Genomic DNA, 16175 nt, shown 5'->3' on the forward strand with positions numbered 1-16175 from the left:
CCACGAAGATCTCCAGATCATTTAGAACATGGTTCAAAATGTCCTAAAAGAAAGCATCATATGAAACTCTCAAGATAAGACAGATAATTGCACAGGAAGATTAAATAATTCATGGAAAATACAGAAGTTTTCACAGCACTAACCGTGTTCCTCTGTGACTCTGTCTTATCACGGTCCATCTCTGGGTTGCTCTGCATGTCATACGGGTCTAAATGGTTCATTGGTTCTACTTGTGGACTATAGGGACGTGAGGAAGGCATATGATCTGCATTGCAACAAAGAGAGAAAAAAAATTTCAACAGAAGCTGGTGTGACTTAAACTCGGAATACTAAAAATACTGAGTTTATTTCTTATTTGCAGAGAAGAAATGTAAAAAGTGAGTTTCAGTCGCAGTGAATTCATTAAATAAATTGAATTTCTCTTGGATAATAATGATAATTTCTTTATGTTTCTACTGTACCCGGCTCTCGCCACGATGGGGCCATGAAGTCTGGGGTTGGAGCTCTCCACTCTTCCTGCATAAAGGGGGGCGCAGTCTGACGGAAACTTCCCGGCCTATGTTGTGTCATGGGTTCAAATTCATTCCTGGAAAGAAATGATTAATGAATGTACTGTACTTTCCACATTTGTCCTTCCTGCTTCCCTGTAATTAAATCTTACCCATGTTTTAGGTTTTTTTGAACACCCTACCTGACATCCGGAGGCTCTCTGTGTTGGTCCAGATTACCACCTCCTCTTTGGACTGCCTTATCCAGGTCGCTCTTGATCAGATCGGCCTGATAGAGCAAACGGGAAGAAAAATCGACATTACAATTATCATCAGCTCTCTGGCGACTTTGAGGAGGTCAAAGTTAACTCACCCCAGTCTCCTCACACTGGAACATGAAGCACCGGCGGTTGCGTTTGCTGCGTTCCTGCACAGTTATCGCCAGCAGAGAGTTGAAGTCGCAGCTGTCCAGCACAGCTTTGATTTGCACGATACAGCTCAAAGGTACCAAGTCCAGTTCTGTCTGTCAAAATCAGATTGATCGAACGTTAATAGACAACACTGAAAGTCTTTAAAAAGAGGGAAAAGGGGAATTTAAAAAATGGTCTGGCATTTTATTTTGCTCATACACATTTTACATGTTTTTCAGATGTTTCCATTTCATAATTAGAGAATTTTTCTCACACACAGCTTAGCACTTTAAACAGTTATGGTTGTGTAACGGTTTTGCTTCACCTGGTTGCACTTTTATATACTCTTTGGAATGGGAAATGTTACTGCTACAGCACAGAATTATATTTAGTTTTGTTGAAGAAAGTGACCTTAATCTCAAACCCATCAGGACCCTTTGGGATGAAGTGGAACAATAACATTAAATAGTGGCCTCAAATCCCAAACTTACATAATTTTACTAACAAACTGAGACAATGAAGTAACATTACTATACCATTTCACTTCCTGCACAGACAAGTTTGCATTATTGCTGCTGTATATCACCACAGCAGATTTTAAATCAATAAAGTCCTGATTGAAGTGCAGACTTTCCGCTTTAATTCGAGAGGTTTAACAAAAGTGCTGCATAAATTATTTAGGAATTACAGACACACAGTGCCCCATGTGCAGAGGCCCAAAGCTAACAGGTGAGGCCTGCTCCCATGTTAGTTAATGACAAATGAAGCAGACTTAATATCTCAAGTTAATTCAAAGGGATGAATTTGTGTTTTATAGCTTTTCACTGTCATTTTAATTATGAGTCAATGTAAATGTGGGAAGCCATCATTAAGATCACAAAACAAAGTAAACCAATAATCAGAGACAGCAACAACTTTAGTAGTGGCCACAACAATCTGGTTTAGCATCGGTTAATTGATGTCTTAATTATTTTAGCATCCGTTCGCTTCTGCTTATCCTTTTCAGGGTTGCGGGGGGGCGGGCGCTGGAGCCTATCCCAGCTGTCAAAGGGCGAGAGGTGGGGTACACCCTGGACAGGTCTCCAGTCTGTCGCAGGGCCAACACACAGGGACAGACAACCATTCGCACTCACGTTCACTCGCACATTCAGACCTAGTGGCAATTTGGATTATCCAATTAACCTATCCACAAGTTAGCCATACAAAACCACTGGTTATATTTAAGAACGGGAAGGTCAGATTAAACGTTGCCAGAAAACATCTTAAAGAGCTTGCACAGCTCTGAAAAAATCTTTGGAATGATGGAACAGAGAAAAACAGAGAAACAGCTCGTGATCGAAGCATAACACATCTGTTAAACACAATGGAGGCAATGCTATGGCGTGAACATGTATGGATGCCAGTGGATCCCTCACCAATAGACTAGTGTTTATTGATGATGTGACTGCTGATGGAAGTATCAGGATGGACTGTGAAGTGCTTTCTGCTCAGATTCAGCCAAATGCTGCAAAACTGTTAATTGGACAGCACTTCACAGTGCAAATGGACCCAAAGCAAACCAAGAGAGGAAAATAAATAATATTCTTTACTTCAACTGACCAGCTTTTCAGTCACTAAAGACAAAACTGAAGGCATAGACCCACAAACAAGCAGCAGCTGAAGGTGAAACACAGCGTTGAAAATCCTCACTTCAGTCACATTTTGAGGGTTTCAAATCCACTGTGGTGGTGTGCTGACTCAAAACTCTGTCCAACAATCGTACTATAATGTCCGTTCCAGACATTTCATTGTTCTTCTAGAAGTGATGAACCTACTTTGGTCTCAATGTCATTGAGCAGAAGATATGGTCCCTGAACCTCCATGATCATCTCCTGATGCCACAGACGACCTTTGGCATCCAGGTTCTTGAGCTTAGCCACGCAGTCGTCCACGGTCTTCACCTCCTGGCCATCAATCTCACAGGTGAAAAGATGCTGTGGGTTCAATTAGGAGGGTCAGTGATGATGAGAGCTAAATGTTGTGCTGTTAGTAATGTGTATGTGTCCATGATGATGTAGAGTTTATACTCATTTACCTCCACTCTGACATTGATGCTGTCAGGATTTTTGCTCAGTGTCTCCGAGTACTCCTTTCTCTGTACTGATGTAAAGAACATTCGATTTTGTGCAATATCATCATAAAATATGTATACGTAGATATGAGGTGTTGTAATGCCTGGACATACTGTAAATAGATCTTCCACTGGGTCTGGTTGAGTCACTTCTCCTCAGCGGACTCTCCCTAATTTCATCTTGTTGGAAAGCCCGCCTCGGAGGGAGGTCCTCCGATGTGAAGCCCCTGAAGAAGAAGAAACGATTCCTTAACGTTCAGTTTCCTTCCACCTCCATAAAATCATCTCAGTCAAAGCTCAGCGATATGAAGATAAGCTATCCGCAGTCCACAGCTCAAGGAAGCTTCAGGGTTACTATGGCACTGTGCTGTTTTATTATGTAAGGGTGTGAACGGGTATGTATCAGAAACACCGCAAATCAGCGTCTTATAGCATATTAAACATAACTAGTGAACTTGAAAAGGAAAATTAAATCAACCAACTTTGGGAAATAGGAGAAGGGGGCACTGTTCCCAAACATCTTCAGTCTACCCCGGCTTTAAACTTTAGACTGGGAGGAATCACACAGAAACCACTTGAACCTGTAAGAAAGACAAAATGATTTGTTTACGTTGGAAAGTTTTCAGATTCTCACAGCTTGGAGCAAAAGATTTCTTCTTAGCACTTAGAGTTCAAATTGATTTGATAAGCAAAGAAACACTTCCTCAGTTCAGTGTGCTTTTATTGCTTCTCGCGAGTTCAGCATAGAAAACTACAACAAGGCTTTTCCATACAAGTGACACCACCGAGGCCTGTTTTCTTGTTATTTATAACCATGTTATCATGGGTAGTGCTTTTTTTTCCATTAAAAATTAAACACAGATTAAATATAAATATACGCAGAGTTACTAATCAAGCACGTAGAGGTTAATATAAAGTAAATCAATTACAAGAACTGCTTTAAGTCCAAGGACTAAATTAACAAACAGTCTCAATAATAATTTATCTTGAAGACTCATGAATACACAAACCAGCCTCGGTGTTTGTGTTAGATATTGGTATAAGTGACAGGTTGTTATTGCGGCTACATATACATTTTCTAAACACATCGAGTGGTTAAGACTAGTTTATTTGGTTATGTATATTTAAGCTATGACTGAAGGTGAGGAGCTTTCATGGCAACAACTACACACTTTCTGTAAAAGCAACGTCACATTTCAGAGCAGGACACAGTGCTGTTCTCAGCAGCTTTTTCCTTTTTAAACCACTTCCTATATAACCTGTCACTTGACCTTCACATAACTGCTGCATGTCGTTTTACCTTGTAGCCTCAGCTCTGCTCCGGTGTCATCGTTCCCTTCTTTCAAACGAATTTGGCACCAACAGGTCTCATAGCGGGAGTGTTCCTCACAAACAGCTTCGAGAAAAATTTCCTTAACTTCCTCGTGAAAGCAGCAGGATCAAAGTGCAACTACGTGATGGGAGTGACAGATCGCAAGGGCCGGCCCAATTTGTCACTTGAGGATAAGTATTTGAAGCATGGAAAAAAGGTAGTGGCACATTATGAGGCCAAAGGTTTTGAAATTATTCATAGCAGCACCTCCTCCTCTTCCTACAGGGGGATCAAAGGTCTCAAGTGTTCCTATTCTTGTGCCACTATCCATGGATATAAAACTGTGATGTCACTCACAAAATAGAGCAAACTCTGAATAAGAAAGACACAACCAGCTGAAGATAAGAGAACCATTTATTTTATCATCTGCTGACGTGTAAATACTGTACACAACCATAACGCTGACAGAGACAATCTATAAAGAAAGAATAGTTTATTCTGCAAAGAAAAGTGACGTCTCGTCTTCGGGCGATGAGTCCGGGACTAGAGGAGGCTTCTATAGAGCGATGACAGTTTAGGCTGTAGCTTTGGCCTGAGTGGCCTTGGCCAACACCTTCAGGTCTGTGATGCATTTGGCAATGCTCTCCTTCTCCTAACAAAACAAAACAAAAAAGATATTAAAACTCTGAAACATACAAGGAGTTGGTCTCGAAGTGAAATGATTAGACAGTAAAAATACATATGCATATAACAAATTAAAGAAAAAACATTGACATTTTTTAAATCTTCCACCAAGACTTTTTCTGCCAACACGAGCTTTACCGATATAAAACAAACACAAGAAAATCAGTAAACATGAAATATCTGACAAACTAAACCATCACGGCCCAAATATGAGACTTTTATTTTTTTTAATCCTTAAAGATTTCTGTTGTTTGGTTTTTTTGACATTTCATGAAAAATAAATAAAAAGGTTTTCTTTAATAACTTTTATTTATTGGATATCAGCACCCTAAGCTAGAAAAGAAATAAGAAAAATAAAGACTGACCTGCTGGGGTGTGATGCTGCTGATGACGCTCTTCTCCACCCAGTTAATCATGTGCTCTTGCTCCAGCCTACGGTTGAGGTCCTGCAGCGCAATCTGATAGTCCAAGCGCCTCTTCACCTCATTGGTCACCATATGTAGCCTCTCCCTGTAGTTGGTCTCCAACAGCATGGCCACGTTGTTCTGAGAGGAAAACAGGAGATAGGAATGTTTAACTGTAACAGCTTTAATGTGAAATTCCAGCTCTAGGGATACTTTTTCAAAATAATTAAAAAAAAACTTTTAACAAAAGATATAACTGAAGTAAAAAATGTGTTTTCAGTCAGGACATGTTTAGACATAGACTTCAATCATGTAGTGCTGTGTCCCAAACAAATTAGGGCTGTCAGATTTGTAATGCATTTATATACAGACTAAAGACTTAAATTCATTCTATTGTGACATCTATACAAGATAGTTTAGCTATATATGTTAAAATGGTACTGTCAGTCCGAAATCTGGAAACATTTGTATACTGACAGTTTATTTTGAGTGGAAATTCTCCATTAGTGTGAGAATGAGCACCATCATGTGGTTGGATTCAGCAAGTTACACATTTTCTTTTCACAGACTACTCCTCGAGGAGGCAAGCAAACAAATAAATAAATACATAAATAAATAAATAATCATGCTGAAAAATTGTTTAAAATTTGATAAATATTAGGCTAGGCCCAGGACTAACGGTTACTGTTGATTTAGCGGTCAGTCCATCTTCCTACACCCACCCGTGGCTAATAGATTTGGACAGTGACTGAAAGAATGAGCGTCCTCTGAAGGGTGGCTGGATTCTCTCAGAGATGACGAGGGTGATGAGCTCAGTCACTCAGGAGGGAGCAGAAATGCTACTCCACTACATCATCAGGAACCAACTTAGATGATTCAGGCATGTGACTAGAACACCTGCTGGACCCTCCTAAGTGAGGTGTTTCAAGCATGTCCGGCAGGGAGGAGGCTCCAGGAAAGACCCAAGACACATCGGAGAGATGTCTCTCAAAGAGTTTGGGCACATCTCACCATCCTACCAGATGAGCTGGAAGAGGAAGTCTGGGCATCTCTCTCAGACTGCTGCCCCCACATCCCAAAACGGAATAAGCGGTAGAAAATGGATGGGTGGAATAATAAGCCAGGAATGGCCTCAAATTATTTTTCCTTTTGTTTCCAAATTAATGACACTAAAATTGCATGAGAGTAAAAGGTGGAGAACGAGTCTAACCTACATATTATTCAGCATATTTCAAACAGTGGTATCATTAAACTGAAAAATGTCATTTTGAAAGTACCCAGTTATTATCAACACTGGTATAGCCACCCACAGTGATGAACAACTCACATTAAAAAAAAAAAAAAGTCTCGCCACAGACCGTTTGGTTCCCACAGAGTACTGTGGGGTACACTACAAAGCAAGTTCAACACAGCCAGGCCGTCATTGTGTTAGCTTGCTTGACAAAACCTAAAACCCAGTCGCAGATAATTGGTATCAACTCTTTGGTAACCCAGGTTTTCAGCTTCAGGATCAACATGCGCTCACAAACGGGTGTTTACTTCAGCCACAATAAATCCATCTGAGCACTGCCTACTTCAATCAGAGAAATTATCAGAGAAACTGATGGAAAACATTTTTTGAAACTGACATTGAAAAGAAAATGGAGCACTGTATAATAAGACGAGAGTAATGTTACAAATGACCATTAGTCATGTGTCAAGCCACGATCATCAAGTTCACCAAGGATCAAAAAATAAATAAATATTGATGTAATCATTTATTTTATCACTAGGCGTAGTCTCTGTTGTAGACACTGGCAGATTAAAGCCTCTTTACCCATTAGTACTTGTCTAGTACCACCTATATGCACCGTGTTGTTATTGCAACACGGCTAAACATCCCGTGACATCATTTGTACGCAACACGAACGCCACAACAAAGGTGTACGTCAAAGTGATGTGATACCTGCTGCTTGGTCAGTGGCTTTTCGTCAGAGTCGGGGAACCCGGCATTGTTTTTTGTAGCCATTTCCCTTGCAGAGTTTCAAAGATGTCAGTTTTGATTTTTGTAAAGGACTAGCCAGTTGATGACGTCACATTCTCAGATCGCTTGGAACCCCGACCAACTAGGTACTAAGGACTAATGGTCCCGGTATCAGGTACTATGACCTAATGGAAAAACCCTAAAAACCGCACTGAGCCAAGCCGGCGTGAGTAGGTACTAATGGAAAAGTTGCTGCACGGTGTACTTGTTTATGGATTTGCCTAAGAAGCAGAATCTCCCTGGTTTGATCCCAGTAGGAGAGATTTCACTTCGAATTGTATCAGAAACGGCATCAGGTGTAAAAATATCTGCTAAATCAAACATACAGAGCTACCAGCTGTGGTGACTGCTTAGGGCTAATGTGTTAACCACTACACTACAGACCCAGACAAGGTTATAATTCTTCTGCTCTTGGAGCTGAAGGTGGCAGCTGTCAAAATGATGTTAACTGGAATACTTAAGTTAAGATACTGGAATATAAAAACAGAAATGAAAGGATGGTGATGCTTACCCTCTTGGCATCAAAGAGCATCGCCCTTCCTTCTACTCGCCACTGCTCCTTCTTCTCATTCTCAGTGGCTTGAACCAAGCTGGATATGGCGAAGTCCTTCACCTCCTGAGCCCTGGCCACTTTTTCCTGAAGACAAAAGCAGCAGAAAATATTGGGGTCATTGGAAAGGTCGTGCACAAGAGAAAAGTCCTTTGGTACAGTACTCTCTCCACTGTATCCAAACAAAATAAATAAATAAAACTTGACAAAAGGGATATGAAACCACAAAAAAAAAAAAGAAAGAAACAAAAGCAGTGGTTATCAGCCTACCTCGTTCAGTTTGTCAGCAAAAGCTCCAACACTTGGCCCAAATTTCTTCACACCATAGATGATCACAGCTCCTATGGAGGCTGCAGCGAATGTCTCATGGTTGATGACATAGATTTCCTTAGAAAGCATGTACAGGAGGAGGCCAGCACCCAGCATGTAGGGTCCTATTGAGAGAGGAGGGGAAATACAAAGTAAAAGTGAGATGTGTAACTACCATTGCACTTAAGATCTTTGGAGACTGTTGATATATTTAAACAGAATCTTAAGAACCATCTATGAAAAATTTTTAATTGTTAGAATTATTTTTCACTTTTGTTCTTACTTGCTTTTGATTAGCTTATTCATTTCTTTTTGTAAAGGTATGAAGAAAAAAAAACATTCACGCTGCAGGTTTTTTTTTTTTTAAACAAATACTTATTGTGAATGCATTCACAAAAACAGGAGTTTTCAAAAGTTCTGTTTCTGTCAAATGAAGCACGTTCACCAATCATCTGGATGCTTTCAGTGGAAGCAAATTGCTGTTTGCTCATAATCACATACCAGTCTTTAAGTAGTCCTTGCAAAAAGAGAAGTTGAAGAATCCAGTTGATTCAGTGAAAATACTGTGTCCACACAATCAATTTTCTGTGACTTTTCACTTTCTTTAAGACAACATATGAATAATATTAAATGATCATTTTTGATTAAAGACTACACCTGTTACTCCAGTTTTGGGGTACAGCAGCTGGAATAACTCCTCTGGGATGAAGCCATGACGGACCTTCCCTCCCTTCTCTGGCAGAGGTGGCACTGGAGCCAGACTCTGGGATGATGTGTGCAGACAGCGAGATGCATGGACCACACTGAGGGAGAAAACCACGATTACTAAGCATTTCTTTCTGATATGTTATTGAATATTGGTATTAAAACACACACATTCAACACTACAATGAAACATACCCAGCTCCAATGGGGCCACTGCTTTTCAGGGCACTAGCTGAAACCCACAAAAAAGTACAAGTGTTAATTACTGTTTTCTCAATAAACACCATTAACAACAATCTTCTGAAAACATTAACGGTGTAAGCAGTCCAACACAGAACTATAACACTTAGTACTGGTAGCTATTTGATGGGCTTCGGGCGATCAGTTTGTGAGGTCATCAAAATTAACACAAACTTTTCCATAAAACATCGCAGAAAAGGCAGAAAGCCGACCGATGCTAGCTGTCAATAAGGTGACATTTAGGCGTGCAGAGCTAACGTTAGCTAACGTAGCGTCGATTAACTTGCCTGTGACCAAATAATTAAAACAACAAAATACAAAAAAACTGAAATATCCAGGATTACCTTTGATAACGTCTGATATAAATCTGCAGCCAATAAAATTGCTACCATTTCCGAGGAGCTTGAAGCTATGCTGACAGTTAGCATTAGCATGTCTCATTCAATGTGCGGCCTTCACTTTACCCTTCAGCTCACTTTAAACTTTCCTGCCTCCTGCTTGACAGTCTGCTGGCACCAGCAATAAGTGGCCTTTATTATCATTTTAAAAGCTGTTCTGATGCATACCTGAGACAAAAACGAGCCTGGACAGCATGTCTGAAGGATGAAGTACCAAGTTCCTACAACACCGGGGCACTCTTGTTTCGGCCTCTCTGTGCCCTTCTCTGCAAAGAGCCGCAAGGATGGCGGACACAGGAGAAATCCTCGTGAAACAACGCGAGAGTACAGAAGCGCTTGTGGAGTCGACGCCCTCTAGTGGGCACTGCGTGCAAAGACACACACTGCCCTGAAATTGAATTTGGATTAATAGAAGTGATTAAGGAGTTAATGCAGAGAATTTGGGGTAATTTTTATGATAAGATCAAGTTTTCTGGATCAATTCATCTTGAAAGGTTGCTGACTTTAAACAAAAACGGCACCACACATAATATGAAGCCAAACTGCTATTTAGTGTTATTGTTATGTAAGTTGACTGTTACATACACACAAGCATGCACAAGAAAACTAACTAATGAAAGTGTTCAAGCCCACATGCATCATTTGCTAATAATAAAAATACTCATCTAATAAAGCACACACACACACACACACACACCAATCTCCCAAGTGTTTTATCCCAGGCTGCACACAGGGGGAATTAGTTGTGTCTGTCTGTAATCTTGAGGCCCACCCGTGTATGGCATCAGTTTTGTGTGAGTGGCTGGTGAGATAGAGGAACATATGACGCTGTGGTTCTCTTCACTTCCTGTAAAAACTATGCTCAACAGAAACAGCTACATGTGAAACACAGGCACGAAAAAAACCCGGCACTATTTCAGAAGAGTGAGAAAATGGATGACTTATCAACAACCTCATGAAGCGCTCTCCCCACTGAATGAGATGGCCCAGTAGGTAAGGCTCAACCATGGTTTCCTGCTTAATAAGCAGCAGTTTGTCCTCGCTTTATCATCTTGCAGGTGCCAGGGCCTAGTCTATCGATGAGAAGTGCTTCACCCTGTAATTAAGGGGCTTCTCCTGTAAGGTTCAGCTTCTGCATTAGTATTTCTGAGCTACTATTGCAACCGCTTCTGCTCCACACACACAGCTTTCTAAACATCAGGCACTTTTGGCAGTTTACTTTTAATGCGTATACGGCTCACATCAGTTTGCAGCATGACCTCATCATACACATAACTTTTCTTTGTTTAAGTCTCTCCAGAATAAAAATATCATAAATACTTGAAAAATTCTCATTTACACCAACCCTGGTAGGAAGCTACATTTCAGACCTTTTCTTTAAAGTAAGTAGCAGTTTGAGTTTCTTCATTTATAACCTTTATCCATCACAATGTTTCTGCAACTTAAAAGAAAGCTGTTTTTTAGCTACTCGCAACATCACTTGATAGTACTCAGCTAATAACATGCCATGAATTTGATCTTTGTGAATGACTGTAACCAGTTTCCTGATAAGCCACGCTGTCCTCGCAGGCTTGAGGCGACATAACAGCCAGGGGAGCTGCCATGGACGCCCTGGCCATCAGTGGATTCCAACTCTCGCCGGAGAAACACTTTGACCGAATATTGGACATCAGAGCAGAGAAGCGTGAGTACCTGCGAGGACGTAACAATGTGACTTCATGCCGCAGCCCTCCCAGAGACAGTACCACCTGGCAGATAAAGAAAGAACTGAAAGAGAAGAGGCAGTTGGAGTTTCTGAGGAGGAGATCGGTGAGCCCAGTGTGGCGTGAAGGCTCATCAAGAAGAAATTCTCCCTCACAGATATTTTCAATGAAGTATTACAGTTCAAGCTCAACAAACACCGAGAATGCTAAAGGATATCCACCCATGGTTTTGACACCAAACAGCAGCATAAGCAGTGATCCAAGCACCAGCACATGGGTAAAAGATTGCGTCAATTCGGCACATTTATCACCAGATCAGATTTATGTCTTCGTGCTGTGAATAATACCTGCCCCGTCGCTCTCCTCTCATTCCCTCAGGCCTCACTGTGGTCAGAACAGATAACAGTGATGAAGCAGGACAAAAGTCATGCAAAGAAGCAATCACCTACCTCCACGCCATCTGTGAAGGAATCAGAGCAGCACAGGGTGAAAAGTATTCATAAAAAGGACACGAGTGTAAACGGTAAAAAGAATAAATCATCGTGCCAAGCGCAAAACATCTTGACCAGGAACTGTTGAATCATGCCTTGTTTTTCTCCACATACAGCACAAAAGACAACGACAAAAACACTCATCAAAACAGAGAAGATTTACCAGAAATCATCTGTACAAACTGAAAGCATTCTTCAGAAAAAGATACTGAGAGAGACCGGCGTGCAGACAGAGTGAGTCTCATTTAATTCTAGTTTAATCTTTAAACCGTGATTTTACTGCAAAAGCATCTCTGATCTCCTCTCTCTCTGATGAGAAACTGTCCTCTGTGCAGGTCCGGACTCATCACCGTTAAAGAATCAGTAAGTTTCACAGTCCTGCTGTTTTAGAATTAGGTGACAGATTAAAAGGCGTGGGAGCACAGGCCACAGGTGAGGGCTAGGGTCGAGTCAGGTAAGCGTCACATGACATGATTAGTCGAAATAAAGTTTAGGCTAATCTGAGGGGAAACAGATGCTCTATAATCTGATGCAAAAGTTTTTTCTTTAATCATAAAGCTCTACTGTTTTTACTGTCTCTTATCTCTCTCCCAATAGGATATTCAGAAATTAGCTGACTACCTACAGGTAAGCAAACAATATTTATCCTAAAATCATCCTGTGATTCATGAATCCTTTAAGGTTTTAAAGCCTGAACGTAGGAATAGATGCCAGAAAAGTCTCATTTTTTGTGTTTAGTGGCCCTTCTGAAATAAGAAATAATAATTAGAGATTAAAGTTGTATCATATTAGCTACATTAGGCTTATTTTTGCAATTTATTCCTTAAAACTGTACAGTGCAATTTATTTTATTTTTTGGGGGGAAGAAAAATAATCACGTTGATGATGTAGAAGTCAAAAACTCACAAAACTCACTAATCGGATATAATACGCTTGGTTTTAAACGGTTAAGCTCTCATCACATTTGATCTTTCGTCACTACTGCTTTCAATATTAAGTAATACATTTATTAATGTGCTCTGATGCTACTTAAGGACCTGATGACCTGTGCAGTCCAAAGCAGATGAAAACTGTCTTTGTGCGTTAGTGTAACTCTTTCTGCTGCTGCTGGGTTTCTGGCAGGAGGCTCTGTGGAGAGAAGATGTGATGAAGAAGAAGCTGGCTGAACTCCAGGAGAGCACGACAAACCTCGTGAACTCATCCAACAAAATATGGACAGTAAGGCTCTCCCTCTGTTTACACGCATCAAATAACACACATTTCGCACTTTATAAGGCCACACTGTTTTTCTTTCTGCTCTGGTGCACTGGCTGATATTACGGCTGTGTCAGGAAGGCCTGTGCAGTCTGTGGTTTGGAGCTTCCTGCTTCCGCGCAATTCTATACTGCATAGGACGAGTGCAAGCTGTCGTTCTTATACAGGAAGGGTGTGCCACTCAGTAGCTGTTAAAGGTGCTATGCATCCTCTTTACATCTCTTTTGGCTACTCTGGTTGCAATGAATGAAAGGAAAATATTGATGTTGTTTTTAGTTTTGTTTCCTCTTTACATTTTGTTTTAGCAGCTAAGCTGATCTACAGTTTATTCAGTCTCATTTATTTAGGTCTTCCACCTGTTGTTTCTCACTGAGGTATGTTATCATGAGGGGTCTTTTTTGCACTTATAACAAAGTGCGTTGTATCACACGCAGATATTGTGATCTCCCTTGAGGCTCACTGTTGCTTCGAGTTCCCCTTGTGCACCTGCGTTCGGAGAAACAACGCGCTGTCACAGCTTTTTGGCACATGAACCATTAATTTTCCATCTGCAGGTTAGAGCGTGACAGTCATTCATTTCCTCTCTAACCCACACAGTCTCGCTGCAGTGAAGATCTGCTGAGAAACAAGATCAAGGCTTTGGAGGCACAGCTGCAAGCTTGTCTGCAGGTGAGTGTAATTTAGTCTGTAAAAAAGCAACCACACTAATTTTTACAATATCTTGGTGGTGATTTGTTGCTGTTGTTATTATTTATTTACTGTCCAAGAAGCCAGACATTTACTCTTTCCAGTAACTAGCCTTGCTCTGGCATTATTCTGTCACAGGGTGATAGTGTAGCATCTTAAGTGTGAGTCTCTGTGGTTTTGATCTGGATCTCACTGGGTGTTAACAACTAACTCAGCAGTGTTGTGTCCCTGCAGAAGTTTCCAAAAGATGGTGTAAAGAAACTGGTGGTACAGATGGAAAAGCAGAGGATGGTATATGAAGAGAAGGCCTTGATTGCCCTGCAGAAGGCCACACAGGAGAAAACTGAGGCCCTCAGCAAGGCTGAGACTCTGCAGGTCAAACATCTTTTTTTTTCTCTGTTTTACCACACAAAAAAGAAACAAGTGTCACTGAGGTTTCAGTTTGTTTGCCTTTTAGTTGATAGACTCAGCATCTGGTGACCTGGAAGCAAGTTTCCTAATTTGAGTATTTGCAGATGATTTTTCTTTTTAAAAACATTGCATTTTGTGTCAACAGGAAGCGCTAATTACAGCAAAGGCAGAGGCCCTGAAGTGGCAAAGCCTTCATGAGGAGCTGAAGCTGAGCTCTGGAAAACTCAGGGAGAGCCACCACCTCAGTAATGAACAGCTGCAACAGCTGCACAGCCAAGTGGAGGTATGTTAGGTTGTGACAACGTGCATGAGTGCGCGGTCAAAAGTTTAATTATAAATGTTAGAAATGTGAATTTGTTTCTTGAATTATCAGCTGTGCAGAGCCAGAGAGCGTGAGCTGAGAGATGAGATGCTTTCATTGAGACAAGAAAAGCAGGACCTACAGTACAACATTTGTCTGCTGGAGGAAGACAACCAAACCCTAAGAGAAGAAATCCAGCAACTCAGAGGCAAGACATCACGTTTGGTGGTTTTTTTTATGATTATTGTTAAATAGTGCACATTCAATATGTTTATAATATTTTCGGTGCCCTAGATGGCGAAGAGGAGAGTCAAGACTTCATGATGCAGGAGTGTCTGGCGTCACAGGAACCTGAGCCTCGGCTGACGGTGAGGAGAGACTCTCAGCTGGAGGACCAGCTCCACCACACTCAGGAGAAACTCCAGCTCAAAGAGAGAGAGGTAAAACATGGACATTACAGTAAACTGTAGCTCATTCACAAGTCTGACTCTTTAATCCAAGCTTGCCACACAAGGAATGTCCCAGCTAGGTGTTTCACAAAGTCACTAACAGGCGCACGTAAAAAAATATTACCCCTATTATTTGTTTTTGTCTTATATACAAGGTAATCTTGTGCAGTATGTTTGCATTCCAACCACAGTGCTAACACACATGCAAGTACATTTTGAAAAGTGCCTGTCTGAGGATCACCAGCATTTAGAGTGCATTTTGAGCATTTCTGCATGTTCACGCTCTTTATTGTGTGCGTGCAGTGTGAGGAGCTGCAGGCAGAGCTGCACACTATGGAGCAGGAGTGTCAGTCCAGCCAGGCCCGGCTGTCGCAGTGCAGAGACGAACTCCGGCAGCTCAGCCACCGCCGCAGGGGACCAGTGAGTAGAGTGTGTGTGAGATCATTTAAGAGAGACTTAATGCCCTTGCAGCACTCGAAAGCTCTCATTGCCTTTATATTATCAGCCAGTAATTAAACCACTACATAATTCTAACACTCTGCCCCACTATGCTTTTCAACACTATCAGTTTGCTTCAGCTGCCCTGCAGTAACCAGCTGAGCAGCTGCTCATGCACATGAGTTATCATTGCCTGCTGATGATTTAATATCCACCTGACTAAATTATTTCTTTTCTTCCTGTTTAGACACCGTGTGGATCCTGGTGGAAGCTGTGCTTGTTCTTCCTTTTACTCCTCGCTGTAGCAGGGGTCGTAATGCTGTGGCTGTGGCATCCGCCTTTCAGGGAGCAAGTTGAGGACCTGTACTCAGACATAGAGACACGTATTGAAGATTATCTCATGAAAATGGCCTCTCCTCGACACTCGGGCTGCTTCAGACCAATATGACATTGCTCCAAATCTTGTTTTTTGTTGACGTTTTGTTGCTTTATGTCAAAATTAGATTTATATAGAATGTAGTTTGTTGACATTTTTGTATTTAAAAACTCTTTGGACTTGGAACTCGGTGTTTGCGTGATGTTTGTGAGGTTGCGTCGGGTTGGTGTTGGGGACAAGTGAGCAAAAAGTTCCAGTACGAGTAAAGAAACTCGGCAATGCTTGTTTTAAATTTGCCCAAACTGTTGGAAAATGTTGATGGCATTTTAAGAAACTGTGAGTTTAACTATGAGAACAGCGGAAAATAAAACGTGTCTTTTATACTGTAAATGACTGATTTATTTAGTCTTGAATTACTGAAACATGTCACAG

The 16175-nt window shown here is 41.1% G+C and overlaps 3 protein-coding genes across 5 annotated transcripts in view; 1 reads left to right on the top strand and 2 right to left on the bottom strand.

Annotated features, from left to right (window-relative positions):
* eps8l3b (EPS8 signaling adaptor L3b) overlaps positions 1-3528 on the bottom strand; it is an 8886-nt gene extending 5358 nt beyond the window's left edge. The window contains exons 1-8 of the mRNA XM_005733055.1: positions 3491-3528; positions 3123-3235; positions 2973-3037; positions 2713-2871; positions 862-1011; positions 692-777; positions 462-586; positions 144-265 (exon numbers count right to left, since the gene is read on the bottom strand). Coding sequence (XP_005733112.1) covers positions 144-265; positions 462-586; positions 692-777; positions 862-1011; positions 2713-2871; positions 2973-3037; positions 3123-3235; positions 3491-3528 — 858 coding nt within the window. The remainder of the gene's footprint in view (positions 1-143; positions 266-461; positions 587-691; positions 778-861; positions 1012-2712; positions 2872-2972; positions 3038-3122; positions 3236-3490) is intronic.
* A 1188-nt stretch (positions 3529-4716) lies between these two features.
* On the bottom strand, positions 4717-9953 carry atp5pb (ATP synthase peripheral stalk-membrane subunit b). Its single transcript, XM_005732858.1, has 7 exons — positions 9802-9953; positions 9191-9227; positions 8948-9093; positions 8252-8415; positions 7943-8068; positions 5370-5549; positions 4717-4972 (listed from the first exon to the last, which is right to left on the bottom strand). The coding sequence occupies exons 1-7, from the start codon at positions 9827-9829 to the stop codon at positions 4895-4897; spliced, it is 759 nt and encodes a 252-aa protein (XP_005732915.1). The 5' UTR covers positions 9830-9953; the 3' UTR covers positions 4717-4894.
* Positions 9954-10415: 462 nt separating this feature from the next.
* On the top strand, positions 10416-16126 carry traf3ip3 (TRAF3 interacting protein 3). 3 transcript variants are annotated; one of them, XM_005732861.2, is made up of 14 exons: positions 10416-10626; positions 11203-11613; positions 11715-11859; positions 11944-12061; positions 12163-12190; positions 12425-12454; positions 12950-13045; positions 13679-13750; positions 14003-14143; positions 14325-14462; positions 14553-14688; positions 14775-14920; positions 15233-15360; positions 15615-15748. In XM_005732861.2, exons 2-14 carry the CDS (start codon positions 11236-11238, stop codon positions 15670-15672), a joined length of 1614 nt encoding a protein of 537 aa, XP_005732918.1. In that variant the 5' UTR covers positions 10416-10626; positions 11203-11235; the 3' UTR covers positions 15673-15748. The 3 variants fall into 3 exon arrangements, with proteins under 3 accessions (XP_005732918.1, XP_005732916.1, XP_005732917.1); XM_005732859.2 differs by having other exon boundaries at positions 10417-10626; positions 15233-15349; positions 15615-16126; XM_005732860.2 differs by lacking the exon at positions 10416-10626 and adding an exon at positions 10684-11015 and having other exon boundaries at positions 15233-15349; positions 15615-16126.
* Positions 16127-16175: the final 49 nt, after the last annotated feature.

The sequence above is a fragment of the Pundamilia nyererei genome, unplaced genomic scaffold (assembly GCF_000239375.1).
Source record: "Pundamilia nyererei isolate P.nyererei 1_Seehausen unplaced genomic scaffold, PunNye1.0 scaffold00049, whole genome shotgun sequence".
NCBI lineage: Eukaryota > Metazoa > Chordata > Actinopteri > Cichliformes > Cichlidae > Pundamilia > Pundamilia nyererei.